Below are 14,192 nucleotides of genomic sequence, written 5' to 3'. Positions count from 1 at the left end.
GAGGTGACAAAAACCTGAATTTGTAGTCATTTTAACTATCAAATACATTGAATCAGTCAATTACTGTATTAAAACGAACAGTGAGTATGTTATTGTTTATAAAGCTTTTATTCAAGAGTCACATTTAAGTATTTTGATATATCATTGGGACACAAACTCGTATGGTGGTGACATCTGACGGTGTTGACAAATTTGGTAGTAATTTCGTGTAGTAGCCATTTCTGTTGATGCTAGATGCTAAGAGAACCTGCTTCAGGAGAATAAAATGATCTAAGTATTTCAAATAATGTCCTCAGAAACTGGAAGATGGTGTTGACATATCATGGTTGTGACACAGGAAATATTCGCAACTTTAAAATCGTATTAAACATGCATGTGTCATTAAAAAACAACCTTGCTTTGATAGGAGATATTATTAAGTGTTGCTTTTGATAAAACAAGCTCTTTTTCATCATTAAAAAAAAACATTTTTATCCATTTTATTGCATATGAATGATTGAACCCTTCTCTGTGGACACACTGTTTTAGACGTGAGAGGACATTAAGAAACATAGATTTGGTATAATAATGAGAAAATTAAATTGAAGGTGATAATTGTGTTAAATACATTCTATTATTAATCCCTCCTGACATTTAAAATTGAAAATATTTTTATTTTTAAACCTAATAGCAGTTACCCTTGCTGGACCTGTTTTGTCCCACGTCTCAAGAATGACTGAGTGACATGTTTTTAAAATGTTGTGCATCAAAAAACGCATCTTGCATTTTCCCCCATTCCACTGCCATCCATCTTGCTTTTTGTTTTTCTGTATAAATATGTGCTAGACGAATATGTTTATGTTTGACTGCTGCTGGTGCTTGCATCTTGCAGTTTTTTCAGCGTCTCATGCATGAGCACAGCGAATTTAAAAACACGTCTCAAGACTTTGCCGTCTTTTCTATTCATCAGCACCGCAGCTCTGCAGTTGGTTATTATTATCCAGCTATTGTGGGCCGTCTTGCGATTTTCTTTTTGTGTGGTCGAGCCCTTATGCTTGTCACTGGGAATCAAAAAAGAAAAGCTCATTCCAGATGACTGACATCACATAAGTTACTGGTATTTTGGTGCTTATGTGCGACTAGTATCTTAAAGAAAATAAAAATGTGCAGCTATAGCTTGTGTCTATCCAACAATTTTATAGCAATTTACCAAGATTCTTCTGTGTTCTTTATGGCAAAAAGTCTAAAGAAATAATCCTAAGCACTGCTTGAAAACCCTGGTCTTGTTACTCCACCCATTTTCTATTCTATTCTGAATATGTTTTTAGAAAAACGTTGAAAGCAATATGTTTTATTTTGTCTATAGATACATGCATTTGTGCTGTAATGAGTTCTTCAATCTCTCTCTGCAGGTGCACAATGGTTGAGATTGCTCCTGTGGCCGTATGGAAAGATTCAACACTGTACAATTCTACCAGTCTGACTAATGAGAACGGCGGCACCGTTGACCTTTCATGCAATGAAGCGCCAATCAAACGTTCACACAGCGGCAAACAAAGAACCTCTAAATCGAAACGAATTCAACTGACAAAGGGTCGAAAAACCTGCGCTCCAGTGCACTACGCAAAAGGGGAAACATTTCAGCTGAGTCAAAAGTTGGTGAGCCGAATTGAAAAACAGAAGAAACTACAAACAAATGGACATCGAAAAGGAAGAAAGCAGTCACTCGTTCCCCAAAGAAAGGCATCCAAAGAGAAGAAAATGATTACTCAGAAGTTCAAAATGGAAACTACTCTTCAAAGCACTCACGGGACTCCAAAAGCAAGTGTCACTCACTCACCTTCAGCCTCATCTAATACGAAATTACTCTCAGTGCACAAGGCCACTCAGTCCAAACACACGTCTGTAACTAAATCAGGAGCAAGGACACTTCAAAATAAGAGAAAAAGAGGTAAAAAGAAAAAGAAGGAAAAACGAATTAAATCCCCAAAACAATGATGAGCGAAGAGACAATTCTTTAAAGCATGAAAAAGTGCTTTTTTTTTTAAATATGCATAAAGCCACAAAGTCACAATTATCAGGCGAGATCCTTGCTCTTTTAATACGCACAGTCTGTAGTGACTTTTGTTGTTTAAGCAGGTGCCAATTAATAAAATTTTAAAAATGATACTAAGCAATGATATTTCATATGTTTTTAAATGTATAGTTACCAACAACCTCAGTATATGCACATACACGCATTCGCATGCTATAATGCCGTGATTAATAACAAGCGAATGACTCAATGAATTTACCAATTAAAAATAATGTTAAAGTGAATGTAAGTTTTATTGTATCAGCACAATTTAAACATTCCTAAAACAAGAACAAGTCCAGACCGTGGTGGGCGACACTGCTAAACTTGTAGGGCTGCATTTGAACCACGGCCCAGATTTGGTATTTTAAAATGAGGCGCTTAAGAATATATTAGCTGAGTAATATTACCAGTATACCAATAATCTAACAGCTGCTACAACAAAAGGCTTTTAGGTCAACTGTGAAATTACAGAATAGTTTTTAGAAATACATTAATGTACTGTATGTAATTCTGTGATTGTTGTTTTTGGTAGTTTAGTGAAGACAAAAACTTGGCATGGCATATATTGTCAGGTAACACTGACTGTCACACCAGCTAAACAAAGCATTCTGAAAGCAACAATGCAAGCATTCTCTTTGACGCAAGCAATAAATTACACACATCAATTTACAGCTGAGAATACTGCACTCATAATATGAAGCTAGTTTGCAGTTCAACGGCAAAGATTAAAAGACTTAAAGGAATAGTTCATCCAAAAATGAAAATTTGCTGAAAATTTACTCACCCCCAGGTCATCCAAGATGTAGATGAGTTTGTTTCTTCATCAGATTTGGAGAAATGTAGCATTGCATCAGTGTCTCAGCAATGGATGCTCTGCAGTGAATGGGTGCCGTCAGAATGAGAGTCCAAACAGCTGATAAAAGCATCACAATAATCCACAAGTAATCCACAGCACTCCAGTCCATCAATAAACACTGTGTGTTTGTAAGAAACAAATCCATCATTAAGATATTTTTATCTTCAAAACGTTGCTTCTGGCTAAAATATGAGTCCATAATCCATAATAACTCTTCCTCCAGTGAAAAAGTCCATCTCCTGTTGTCTCTCACATCAATATATATATATTTCTTTAGATCTGTTTCAGACTGTTTTTACTTGTAAAGGGTGCTTGATCTGTGCAGATTTCTCTCCAGATTCAGTCCAGACCACTTTTTTCCCTGGGAAGTGTTATTATGGATTACGGTCTCCTATTTTAGCCAGAAGCAAAGTTTTGACGTTAAAAACGTCTTGATGCATTTGTTTCTTACAAACACACAGCTTTTCACTTCTCAAGACATTAACTGATGGACTGGAGTGGTGTGGATTGCTTGTGGATTATTGTGATGTTTTTATCAGCTGTTTGGACTCTCATTCTGACGGCACCCATTCACTGCAACAAATACTCTCCAGCATTTTTTATTTTTGCATTTTAAAATTCACTATGCAAGTATGCATTGTTTGGAGTGGTAATAATGAGGAAAATGTTAAATAAATAAAAACAAATGTGGCAATACATTCAAAATATACTCATGTTGTGTTTAAACTGTGCGTGTGTTTATGAACAGATATGGAAGGTCCTTGTAGTGAACGGACACAAAACCTCATTTTGCTATTTTCGTGAGGAAAAAAGTTCATTGTGCATCATGTCTGAGAACCATGTCTGTTCTTTCCACATGTCTGAACAGAATTAGCAGTTTGTGGATTCCACCAGCAGATGACATCAAAATACATGTTGTAAATCTAGAGTAAAAAATGATTTAATTAGTCCTGTTTTTATGACTTGGGTAAAAAAAAAAATTAATGTAATAAAAGAGTCAAGTACATAATGAACGTGATCTTATCTGAAAGGTTGAAATGTGTTCTTAAGAAAAGGGCATTTATCATAAACGCCAAGTCAGGGAAAGGATGTCACATTTTTATTATGCAGCTTGCCAAGTATTAATTAATTACCATTTCTGCAATAAATCTATGAAGTACATGCAGCTGCTGGAGCCACGTTAACTTGGCTTGAATGTTAATAATATACTGTATATTCTCACCCACAAAATGCAAAAAGAAAATTAAATAATAATGATAATAATAATCACAATCAGCCAAGTAATATAGTTCCTAGGCCTAACTGTAGAAACCTAGAGAATATTAATATACTGTAGAATTCAACTGATGTTGTGTTAGGACCAAAAGTGATCGTTTTTATTGAAATTATTACAGACCTCTGTTATAAAAGTTGATATGAAGCATGAATAAATCAAATTTGTATTAACATTATTACACAGGGACAGACATTTCTGAAACATCTAAGATGCTCATATTGCTGTCACTTCTCCAAAAACCAGTTGAGCTAACATTAAACAGCCTTGTAGCAATTCCTTCTGCTAAAATATGTGATACTTTTGATATGCTGTCTGACAGACACTTGGCATAAACTCGACTACTATGAGCATAATCCTCGCCTGAAGTGTCAGGAAATAAGTGCTGCTGCAATTTACTGCGTGCGGTATGCTTGGTATTACTCACACAGCAGGATAAACACTTTCTGCATTTGAACTTCTCGCCAGATGGATTTTCTGAAAGACAGCAGATGATAACACCGCAGTATTACATTCAGTGATCAGCTTCATTCCTTTACTGCTGTAGAATGAGCTCACAAAATGTATTACAGCCTCAAAATCATCAACATCATCTTTTTCAGCTTTTAAACCAATTAAACCTCATTTGATTTAGCAAACCCATTCCATGCATGTCAAAAAGTCCAAGAAAAATCTGTCTTGTCAACCGTGGTTCTTCTTGCTGAGACTTTCAGTTAGTCTGGTGGCTCTCCAGTGGTTTGCTTCAGGACCCAGATTTTGCATCAAATAGCGGCCCAACATCAAAATCAACATTTTTTTTTTTTTTAACTTACAGAATGTCAACAGAAATCTCTTTAAAATCAAACATTTTTAATAGTAACAAACTGCAGACCAATAGTATTTACAAATATTAAAATGACTGACTGAACTGGAAAAATGTCCGTTTTGGTTTCTAATGGTTTCATAACTCATTAAATGCTCTTGAATAGTTTTGTTGCTTTTAGTCTGTGTGTGTTTTCCTTCAGGTAGGATATTTTTTTTTTTTGTCCAGTCAAAATGTTCTCAATGATAATGATCCTCCCCAAAAAGACCTGCAACCTAATTGCAAATTAAGTAAAATAAAATATGTATTTTTCCTCTCAATTTTTAATGCCCCCAAATCAAACGGTCACACATAATGCTCACACTTCCACAAAGCCACTATTTTGAAAAAAACAAAAACGTCAATTTTGGTTGGACAATCCCTTCAAGTATTGTGTGGTATTAAACGACTGTGTGTTTAATGTGTTTAATCAAAATACTTTTAATTTTAAGTCTCAACAATAACTTAATGGAAATTTGGATTGACTTCTGAATAAGACTAACAATATATTTACAGCTCAGTCTTTTACAGTCTTTTACTTTCTTTGTATTCAACCTGTTGTTCACACGCCTGATGCAACTCCAGCTGTTGGTACTCAAATCTCTGCTCTACTTGAGTGATAAAATATAATATTTCATATTACCTCATGATTTTTTTTTTCAACTGTATGGTGCAGAAAAAAAGAACATGTGCATATTCCTTTTCCATATTGGATCCATATTGGTACCTTAAAAGTACATATTAGTACCTAAAAGATACAAAAGTGTACCTTTTGAAAAGGTACTGCCCCAGCGACAGCTTTTGTACCATTTTTTTCTGAAAGTATGAGATTAATATTTTATATGTTTCTCCTATCAGCCATGGTTTTTAAGCTGTGTTGCCATGAAACTGGAGATTTCAGAGAACTGTGTCATTTTTAAGTAAAACATTTGAGTAAAAATATGTTGAATATTATAAAAGGGTCAAAATAAGACCTCCTTTTTTTGCATTTCTTGAGAGGCAGAATAAGCACTAGTTCAACCTCTTCAGAGTTTTGAAATCGGAGTCAACCCGGAAAGATGCACTTTGCTTGCAGTCACATGTTGCAGTTACAGCATCTACCAGCAGGGGCTAGTGAGGCCATGCTAACCAGCACCCCTTGGCCCCTTGCAATTGCCTACATCCCAGTTCATATCCCACTGCATCTCACTAGATGATGACATGCCCAAAAATTGGCTTCATGCACACTGTAATCATGCCCTAGCGGACACATAAAAACCAAGATATACAGGACTACTTTGGGCTGCATGTGCACTATACACATACCCTCGCATACGCATAAAACCGAGTATACTTTGGTCTTCACACGTACTGTATGTGTAAAAATTGAAGTATTATTTATACATTAGGCATCAAGTTCGCATGACCTATATTGTACTTGCAACAAAAGAAGTACAGTATACTTTAGGGTTCAAGTGCACTCTACACATGCCTAGTAGTGTATGCATTACAAGTTTCAAGTGCACTGTACGCATAACCCAGCGTACACATAAAGCCGAAGTATGCAGTACTTTAGGCTTCATGCACACTAGCGTATGCAAAAATACTGAAGTATAATTTTGCCAGTGTATGTATGCCCTAGCATATGTTTAAAAAAGCAGTGTGCTTTAGACTTCATGTGCACTGTATGCATACTTCAGTATACACATAAAAACCAAAGTATACTTTAGGCTTCACATGCTCTGTACACATATGCAGCTTATGCAGCTTTACTAGCACTGTATGCATACCCTAGCGCACATGTAAAACCTAAGTATACAGTACTTTGGGCGTCACACGCACTGTATGTATGCCCTAGCTTACGCTTACAAACTGAATTTAACTTTGGGCTTCAAGTGCACTGTACACCTACCCTAGTCTAGTGTATGCTTAAAAACCGAGGTATGGTTTGAGCTTCATGTGCACTGTACACATGACATGGCATAGAGTATGCATAAAAAAACGAAGTATACTCTGGGCTTCAAGTGCACTGTAGGCCTACACGTGCCTCAGCCATAAAACACAAGTATACTTTGGGCTTTATGTGCACTGTACACATACCCTAGTGTACGCACAAAAACAAAGTATACAGTAATTTGGGCTTCATGCACACATGCCCTATTGCAAATAAAAACATACGTGCTGTATGATAAGCATACCCTAGTATAAACATAAGTATGCAGTACTTTGGGCTTTACGAGCACTGTATGCATACCCTAGCGTACTTTTACTACCTTAGTATACTGTACTTTGGGCGTCACATGCACTGTATGTATGCCCTAGCTTATACATACAAACTGAATTAAACCTTGCACTGTAAGCCTAAACTTGCCCTAACATAGCCATAAAACCTAAGTATACTTGGGCTTTATGTGCACTGTACACAACATGGCGTGGAGCGTACGCGCAAAACCAAAGTATACAGTAATTTGGACTTTATGCACACTGTACACATGTCCTAGCATTGCATATAAAAAGTGTGAGCTGTATGGCTAGTATGCAGTACTTTGGGCTTTACGAGCACTGTATGCATACCCTAGCGTACTTGTAAAACAAAGTATACTCTGGCATTCAAGTGCACTGTAAGCCTAAAATTGCCCTAGCATAGCCATAAAACCTAAGTATACTTTGGGCTTTATGTGCACTGTACACATATCCTAGTGTACGCGCAAAACCAAAGTACACAGTAATCTGGATTTCATGCACACTGTACACATGCTAGCATTGCATATTAAAAAATTGTGTACTGTATGGTAAGCATACCCTAGTATGCACATAAAAATGAAGTATGCAGTACTTTGGGCATCATGCTCACTGTATGTATGCCCTAGCTTACGCGTACTAACTGAATTAAACTTTGGGCTTCAAGTGCACTGTACACATACCCTAATGTAAGCACAAAACCAAAGTATACAGTAATTTGGGCTTCATGCACACTGTATGCATGCCCTAGCATTGCATATAAAAAAGCAGCATACCCTAGTATGCACATAAAAACTGAAGTATCCAGTACTTTACAAGCAAAGTATGCATAGCCTAGCGTGCATGTAAAACCTAAGTACTTTGGGCATAACACGCACTGTATGTATGCCCTAGCCTATGCATACAAACTGAATTAAACCTTGGGCTTCAAGTGCACTGTAAGTCTAAACTTGCCCTAGCATAGCCATAAAACCTGAGTATACTTTGTTCTTTATGTGCATTGTACACAAACCAAAGTATACTGTACTTTGGTCTTCATGCACACTGTACGCATGCTAGCATTGCATATAAAAATGTGTGCTGTATTGGTAAGCATACCTTAGTATGCACATACAAATGAAGTATGCAGTACTTTGGGCATCATGCTCACTGTATGCATACACTAGTGTATGACTAAAAACTGAAGCATACAGTACTTAGGGTACACTGGACCCTGCTGAGCTGAGAGGCTGTCGAATCGATGCGCAGCGAAAGCCAGCGAGGCCTCGCATCGCATCGCATCGCATGGGCGTCGTACATCATCTGCGCGAGCGCTCAGTGATGATGCGGACATCTGTCGCCGGCGCGCGCTGAATCTGATCCCGTCGCGCGTTGAATTTAATGTTTGACCACTTTGCCCTTTTTCCTCGGAGGAGAAAGCGATGGGATCGGGTGCCGTGGATTCCTCCCAGTGGCTGTCAGTGAAGGAAGAGACTATTTTCCTCCACGACGGACTAATTCGGGTCACGGACCTTGCGGAGCTGCCCAGCGAGATCGGTGTGTCCGAACAAGGGGAGTCCGAGCAGGAGGTATGCATTTATTACATCAGTTTCATTTAGATTGCGATAAAACTTAATTAGCTTAACACCAAAGTTAACTAACGCTAGCTCGGCTCGCCTGGGATTGGATAACGTTCGGCCAAAACAGGCTTGTCAGATAGCAACACGCTAATAATAAAAGCCTCTTGTTGTGTTTATTCAAGTAAATTAAGTATTTAGTCGTGTTAAATCACATATCGAGTATTTCCGGTTGACGTAAACATGCTCTAAGCCCGTTATGAGCAGGATTAAATATTGCCACAAATACTGCATTTAACGGCCGATCGGGTTGCGTTGACGTTAGCGAAGCTTATAAACTCATCTTTAATGTTGTTATTGTAAATGTACATGTCGTATATAATGAGAGAGGCACACAGTTTTGACGCGTTAGCATAGCACAGGCAGGCTAGCATTAGGAGGAGATGAATCTCTCACTGGCGTGTGGCAGCCAGCTATTGACCTGTGCGCAGGATTCATGCTACTTATTAATTATTAAATTACTAAGAGTAAAATGGGTAATGAAAACCACTTAACTTTATGTTTAAAACGCATGTTTAATCCCACATTTTTCCCAGACATGAAATTATCCAAATGATGCGTCATTATTTCAACCCTTTGAAATAATCAATTATTATTTTTTTTGGAAAAGTGTGTGAAAAATTTTATTTTATGGTCAGTCACAATTGTAACCGGTGGGATAATGTGTATACTGAATTAACATATTTCTGCAGTCATAAAAATTGTTATATATCTTAGCCCAGCTATTTTAAACTGTTTGATCACATTCTAGGGTTACTATTATGCATAAAAAACCCTTATACAACATTGATAGGAATACTGAGATCAAATACAAAACGTATTTCAAAATTGTTACTTTTTTGTAACATATATCATCACATTTTTATATTAGTGCTACCAGTATTACAACATTAATATTCTAACTTATTTGTAACATTTGAACTTTTGATTTAGTGCAATATTTTGTACTGCCATGAGGGACTGCCAGTGAAAGGCTGTTGCATGCATAAAATGCAACCATTTTATTCGGACAGTGTATGATTTCTATTAACATTACAGAATAGAAGAGTATCGATACTTTCGATACTCGCGTCAGTATCGATATATCGATACTTCGGATCGATACGCCCATCCCTACTCAGTACGATAAGTTAGGGCTTTCCACACTATTACAGAAACCTAAACGCTCTAACACAAATGTTGTCCTAAGCACACAATGTCATTTTCCTCCGTAAGTAATTTATTTAAGTAATAAAACATGAGTAGTCGTGTTAAACTGTAGTCATTTAGTAACGGCTAAAGGGCGTTGCTTGGCGATGTACTATCTTATGTGTCCCAGTTCGCATACCCTCCACCCTAAATAGTATGCAAGATTAGAATTAGTGTGCCCCAAATAGTATGCTGCAACGAGTATACCAAGGAAACCAGAATGGCTTGCTATTTCTGGTGGATTTGTGTGGACAAAGATTCTCTTATTAAAGGAAACATCTGTGTGACCGAATCGTATTTTGTGTATCATTTTTATGTATCACATTGGAGAAAATATTAGTGCAATATGAGTCACAACAAAAGCTGTGTCCCAAATGATGCACTATGTACTCTACAAAGAGGGGTTTTCAATCTTTTAGATGCCACGGACCCCCAAATATGATAGTCTTAGGGTCCCTCATCCTAATATTTAAAAGGTCTCTATATAGTTTCTTGCATTAATACCTAATTTATATAGTGAAAATTTCATTCAATATTATTTTTTACATTATTACTGATTGTAGTACTGTACTTTTTTGATATTTATTTACTAAATTACCCATTTATGTTCTTATTTAGTTTAATCAAATATTTATTTATTTTAGTCTTTTTATTATTTAATTTATTTGTAAATTGTTTGCATTGTTTGAACCCTGGCTCCAGTTTGAAAATCGCTGCTCTGCCGTCTGGTGCACACTTTGTTTTGTTTTTTTGGTTAATTAAGTGCACCATCCGGTACACTTTTTAGGGCCCATGCACCTCTTGGAATTGCTCTGTTTATTCTTTTTTTGGAATTTTCAGTGTGTACACACTTACTCACACTATGCATACTACAAAATAGCATAGAATAGTACGCAAACTGAGATGCATCTACTGTCAGGGCCCGTCCCAATACCACACTTGTGGTCACTGCACTTGGACCACTCGTCTACTTGCATGATGCATTTCCTCTGTTACCTGATGGGACACACTTACAGTGTTGTAAAAATGCAAGTAAAGTTTTTAAACAGCCCTATATTTACACATTTTGAGGTTCAGAACTTTTCACTTAAATTAAACTTCCAAATGTCTGTTCGGTAGTCATAACTAAGAATTTAATGCTGCCTTCAAGTGCACGCGTTTGTTATTACGACGTGTCATGCATTCAGAAACATAACATTGATGCAATCTAAACAAAACTGATTATATATTGTGATCAATAAACCACAATAACTACATCTGATTTGAAAATTATGTGAAGAAAACTGCGAAAGCTCAATGATAAACACCATTTGGCTACACACTTGCTTTCCACTCACTGATCTTTATATTATACGTAGATTATATGATATTATCCATATTGTGTTTCTGCCATGTTTCACATTAATATGCCTCTTCCAACATCACAACTCTGCCACGTGTATATCAGCTTTTCACGTTTGTAAATAAGAAGGAATAGCACAGGTAGTTGGCTTTTTTAATTTGTTTTGTTTAGTGTTTTTTTTGTGGCACTGTATACTGTAGCAATACAGGCCATCTCCAGAACCCCCTTCTCCTCCTTTAGATCCGCCTCATTGTTTTTCCTCTCGTTTGTTGCCATACAAATGTCTCTGTGCACTTCCAGTCTGTTGCAGCACGCCTTTATTTTTGTAGTCTTTTGATTCTACAGGTGGAAAAACACACAGGTAGCAACAGTGAATCTAATCTTCTTTCTGAAGTTCAAAAGTTCACTTTAAGAGTGAACAAAGTGACATCAATGAGTCTAAAGTTTGATGTATGAAAAATGCATTAGAAAGGGCGATTATACAGTATATTATGCAATTTCCGTATTTTCAGCATAGATGTCAAAACACTACTTTTGCTTGATCTTTCAGCACGGGGAGAAGTTGGTAAATAAACAGTAGTTTGGGACAAATATAATGCAATTGAATTGAAAACTTTATGAAATTTTAGGATGCTTTGTGTCGTCGACCAGACGTGTTCAATGCGTGAGTCATTTGTTGTGAATTGGACAAAACTGGTTGCTTTTTGTGTGCGGCTCGCAAGGGAAAGACGTGTTATTTTCTGCTGTACATCACTGATGGTAATGTGTCAGATGTTTAATGGAGAGGATTCAGAAAGAAATGCTCAGTTAGAAAGGAAATACTGCTCACTGCTTGAATTAAAGAAACGGTGTTGAGCAGGTATAATAGATAAAACAGTATTTTTAATACTTTAAATCATTTGTTGATTGTATGACTCTTCAAATATGTATATAAACAAAAAAAAATTAGTTTGACCTGTTCCATGGTAATGTGTATATTGGGAGATATGTTGTTTTCGACCAGAATTTTAAGAATATTGCAAGATATTTAAAAAAAGTTTGTGTTATCCAAATCCAGAAAAAGGTTATTATACACCGCATGCATAATTATTAGGCATGTTGATATTCTGATGATATTTTTTTCCAAGCACATTTTACCAATTCCAAACCACATCAATCTTAATAACTACTATTAATTTTGCATTTAATCATTTATAAGTGATATATAATTGTCCATGACGGCTGGAAGTGAAAAACTCCTTATATTCAGGTGTGCAGAATTATTAGGCATGTTTTCTTTTACAGATAAAATGAGCCAAAAAAAGAGGTTTAACTCAGACTGAAAAGTCAAAAATTGTTAAATCCCCATGAGAAATATTCAAAGCTAATGCAATACAGAAATTGAAAAGTTAAGACATGACCAACGGACAGCAAAATGCTCATTGGGTCAGTGAGGTCAGAAAAAACAGGTGGAGAAGAAAAGACACGTTAACTGCAAAAGATTTAAGAATTAATGTGAAGAATTAGATGTAAAACCATCAGGTGTGTGTGTGTACACACACATTTTATACTGTTAGTATGTTTTATTACTAGTATGTTTAAAATAATAATTAATTAATAAATAAAAATAATTATGCAACTAATAATTTTGGGGATGTGTTCCCATTATAGCTTTTAAAGGGTTGTACATACTTAATCATTCTTTTTTATTTTATTTTTAATTTTCACTTAAATTGTTAGATACAATCCCTGAATTTGACCTCTTTGAAGCAAGTAGCTAATTTTAGATTAGCCTGATGAGGGTCTTTTCTGTGCTCTTGCAGATCTTGACATTCGAGACCAAGAACCCAGCGGAGCTTGCCGAGCGCCTGCGAGCCGTCTGCGGAAACCAGAGCAACGCTTACACCAGACTTTTGGAGTACCGTCTCAATGCTCTGCGCGGACTGTGGGGGGCGCAGCGACAGCTGGCCCTGGAGGAGCAGCAGGAGCATGACGGGGTCCTCCCAGGGAGCGCCGGAGGGGCCGACGAGGAGACGCTGGCCCTGCTTAAGCGACAGGGCTTCCTGCAGCCTCAACATCACCACCATCCTCACCACCCTCCGATGGCCGCCGGCACCGATCAGGCGCCGTTTACCTCACGGGTCGGCCTCCTGTTGGTCTTTCCACTACTGCAGTCGCAAACTCGGCACGACCCTGCGCTCTGCGGCGTCACCGCTGAGGTCCTGCTCGCGTGTCTCTGCGACTGCCAGCCGCTCAGCCTGGGCAAGGAGCCTGCAGACTGCCTTAATGGCCTGGAGAGGTTGCTTTGCTCCTGGTTGGAGGAGAGGAGTGAGCCGGAGGGAACGGCACAGGCGAGACCACTGCTCACCCAACAGCAGAGGCAGAACGCAGCAGCTGCTCTAGTGGCTCTATCATGTGCAAGGTGAGCGCAGCACAGCGGCTACTCGTTTTCAGCTTCAGCCTTTATTTATGGCTTTTAGTCACTTTGCAATAGTTTGCAAAATCATTGTTTTTTCATGCACTGGTCAGTTTTGAGATTTTGGACTATTTTTAGTGATGTACCAAAATTATGTTTTTAATGAAACACCGAAACTAAAGTTTTGATGCAGCTGGAAACCAAAAATAAATTGTATTTAAAGGGTTAGTTCACCCAAAAATGAAAATTCTGTCATTAATTGCACACCCTCGTGTCGTTTCAAACCCGTAAGACCTTCGTTCATCTTCAGAACACAAATTAAGATATTTTTGATGCAATCCGAGAGCTCTCTTACCCTTCATAGACCGCAACACAACTGAAATGTTCCCAGGTCCAGAAACGTAG

General features: G+C 37.5%; 2 protein-coding genes across 2 annotated transcripts in view; both read left to right on the top strand.

Moving 5' to 3' along the window:
* The window catches only part of LOC107691859 (group 3 secretory phospholipase A2), a 12,485-nt gene extending 10,508 nt beyond the window's left edge, over positions 1 to 1,977 (top strand). Inside the window, exon 4 of the mRNA XM_016490683.1 lies at positions 1,392 to 1,977. Coding sequence (XP_016346169.1) covers positions 1,392 to 1,977 — 586 coding nt within the window. The remainder of the gene's footprint in view (positions 1 to 1,391) is intronic.
* Positions 1,978 to 8,461: 6,484 nt separating this feature from the next.
* Positions 8,462 to 14,192, top strand: part of LOC107691858 (probable E3 ubiquitin-protein ligase HECTD4) — a 128,342-nt gene continuing 122,611 nt past the window's right edge. Inside the window, 2 exon segments of the mRNA XM_016490682.1 lie at positions 8,462 to 8,814; positions 13,195 to 13,793. Coding sequence (XP_016346168.1) covers positions 8,668 to 8,814; positions 13,195 to 13,793 — 746 coding nt within the window. The 5' untranslated portion in view covers positions 8,462 to 8,667.

Source organism: Sinocyclocheilus anshuiensis, unplaced genomic scaffold (assembly GCF_001515605.1).
Source record: "Sinocyclocheilus anshuiensis isolate Anshui unplaced genomic scaffold, SAMN03320099.WGS_v1.1 scaffold206, whole genome shotgun sequence".
Classification (NCBI taxonomy): domain Eukaryota; kingdom Metazoa; phylum Chordata; class Actinopteri; order Cypriniformes; family Cyprinidae; genus Sinocyclocheilus; species Sinocyclocheilus anshuiensis.
This window is presented reverse-complemented; position numbering and strand designations above follow the sequence as displayed.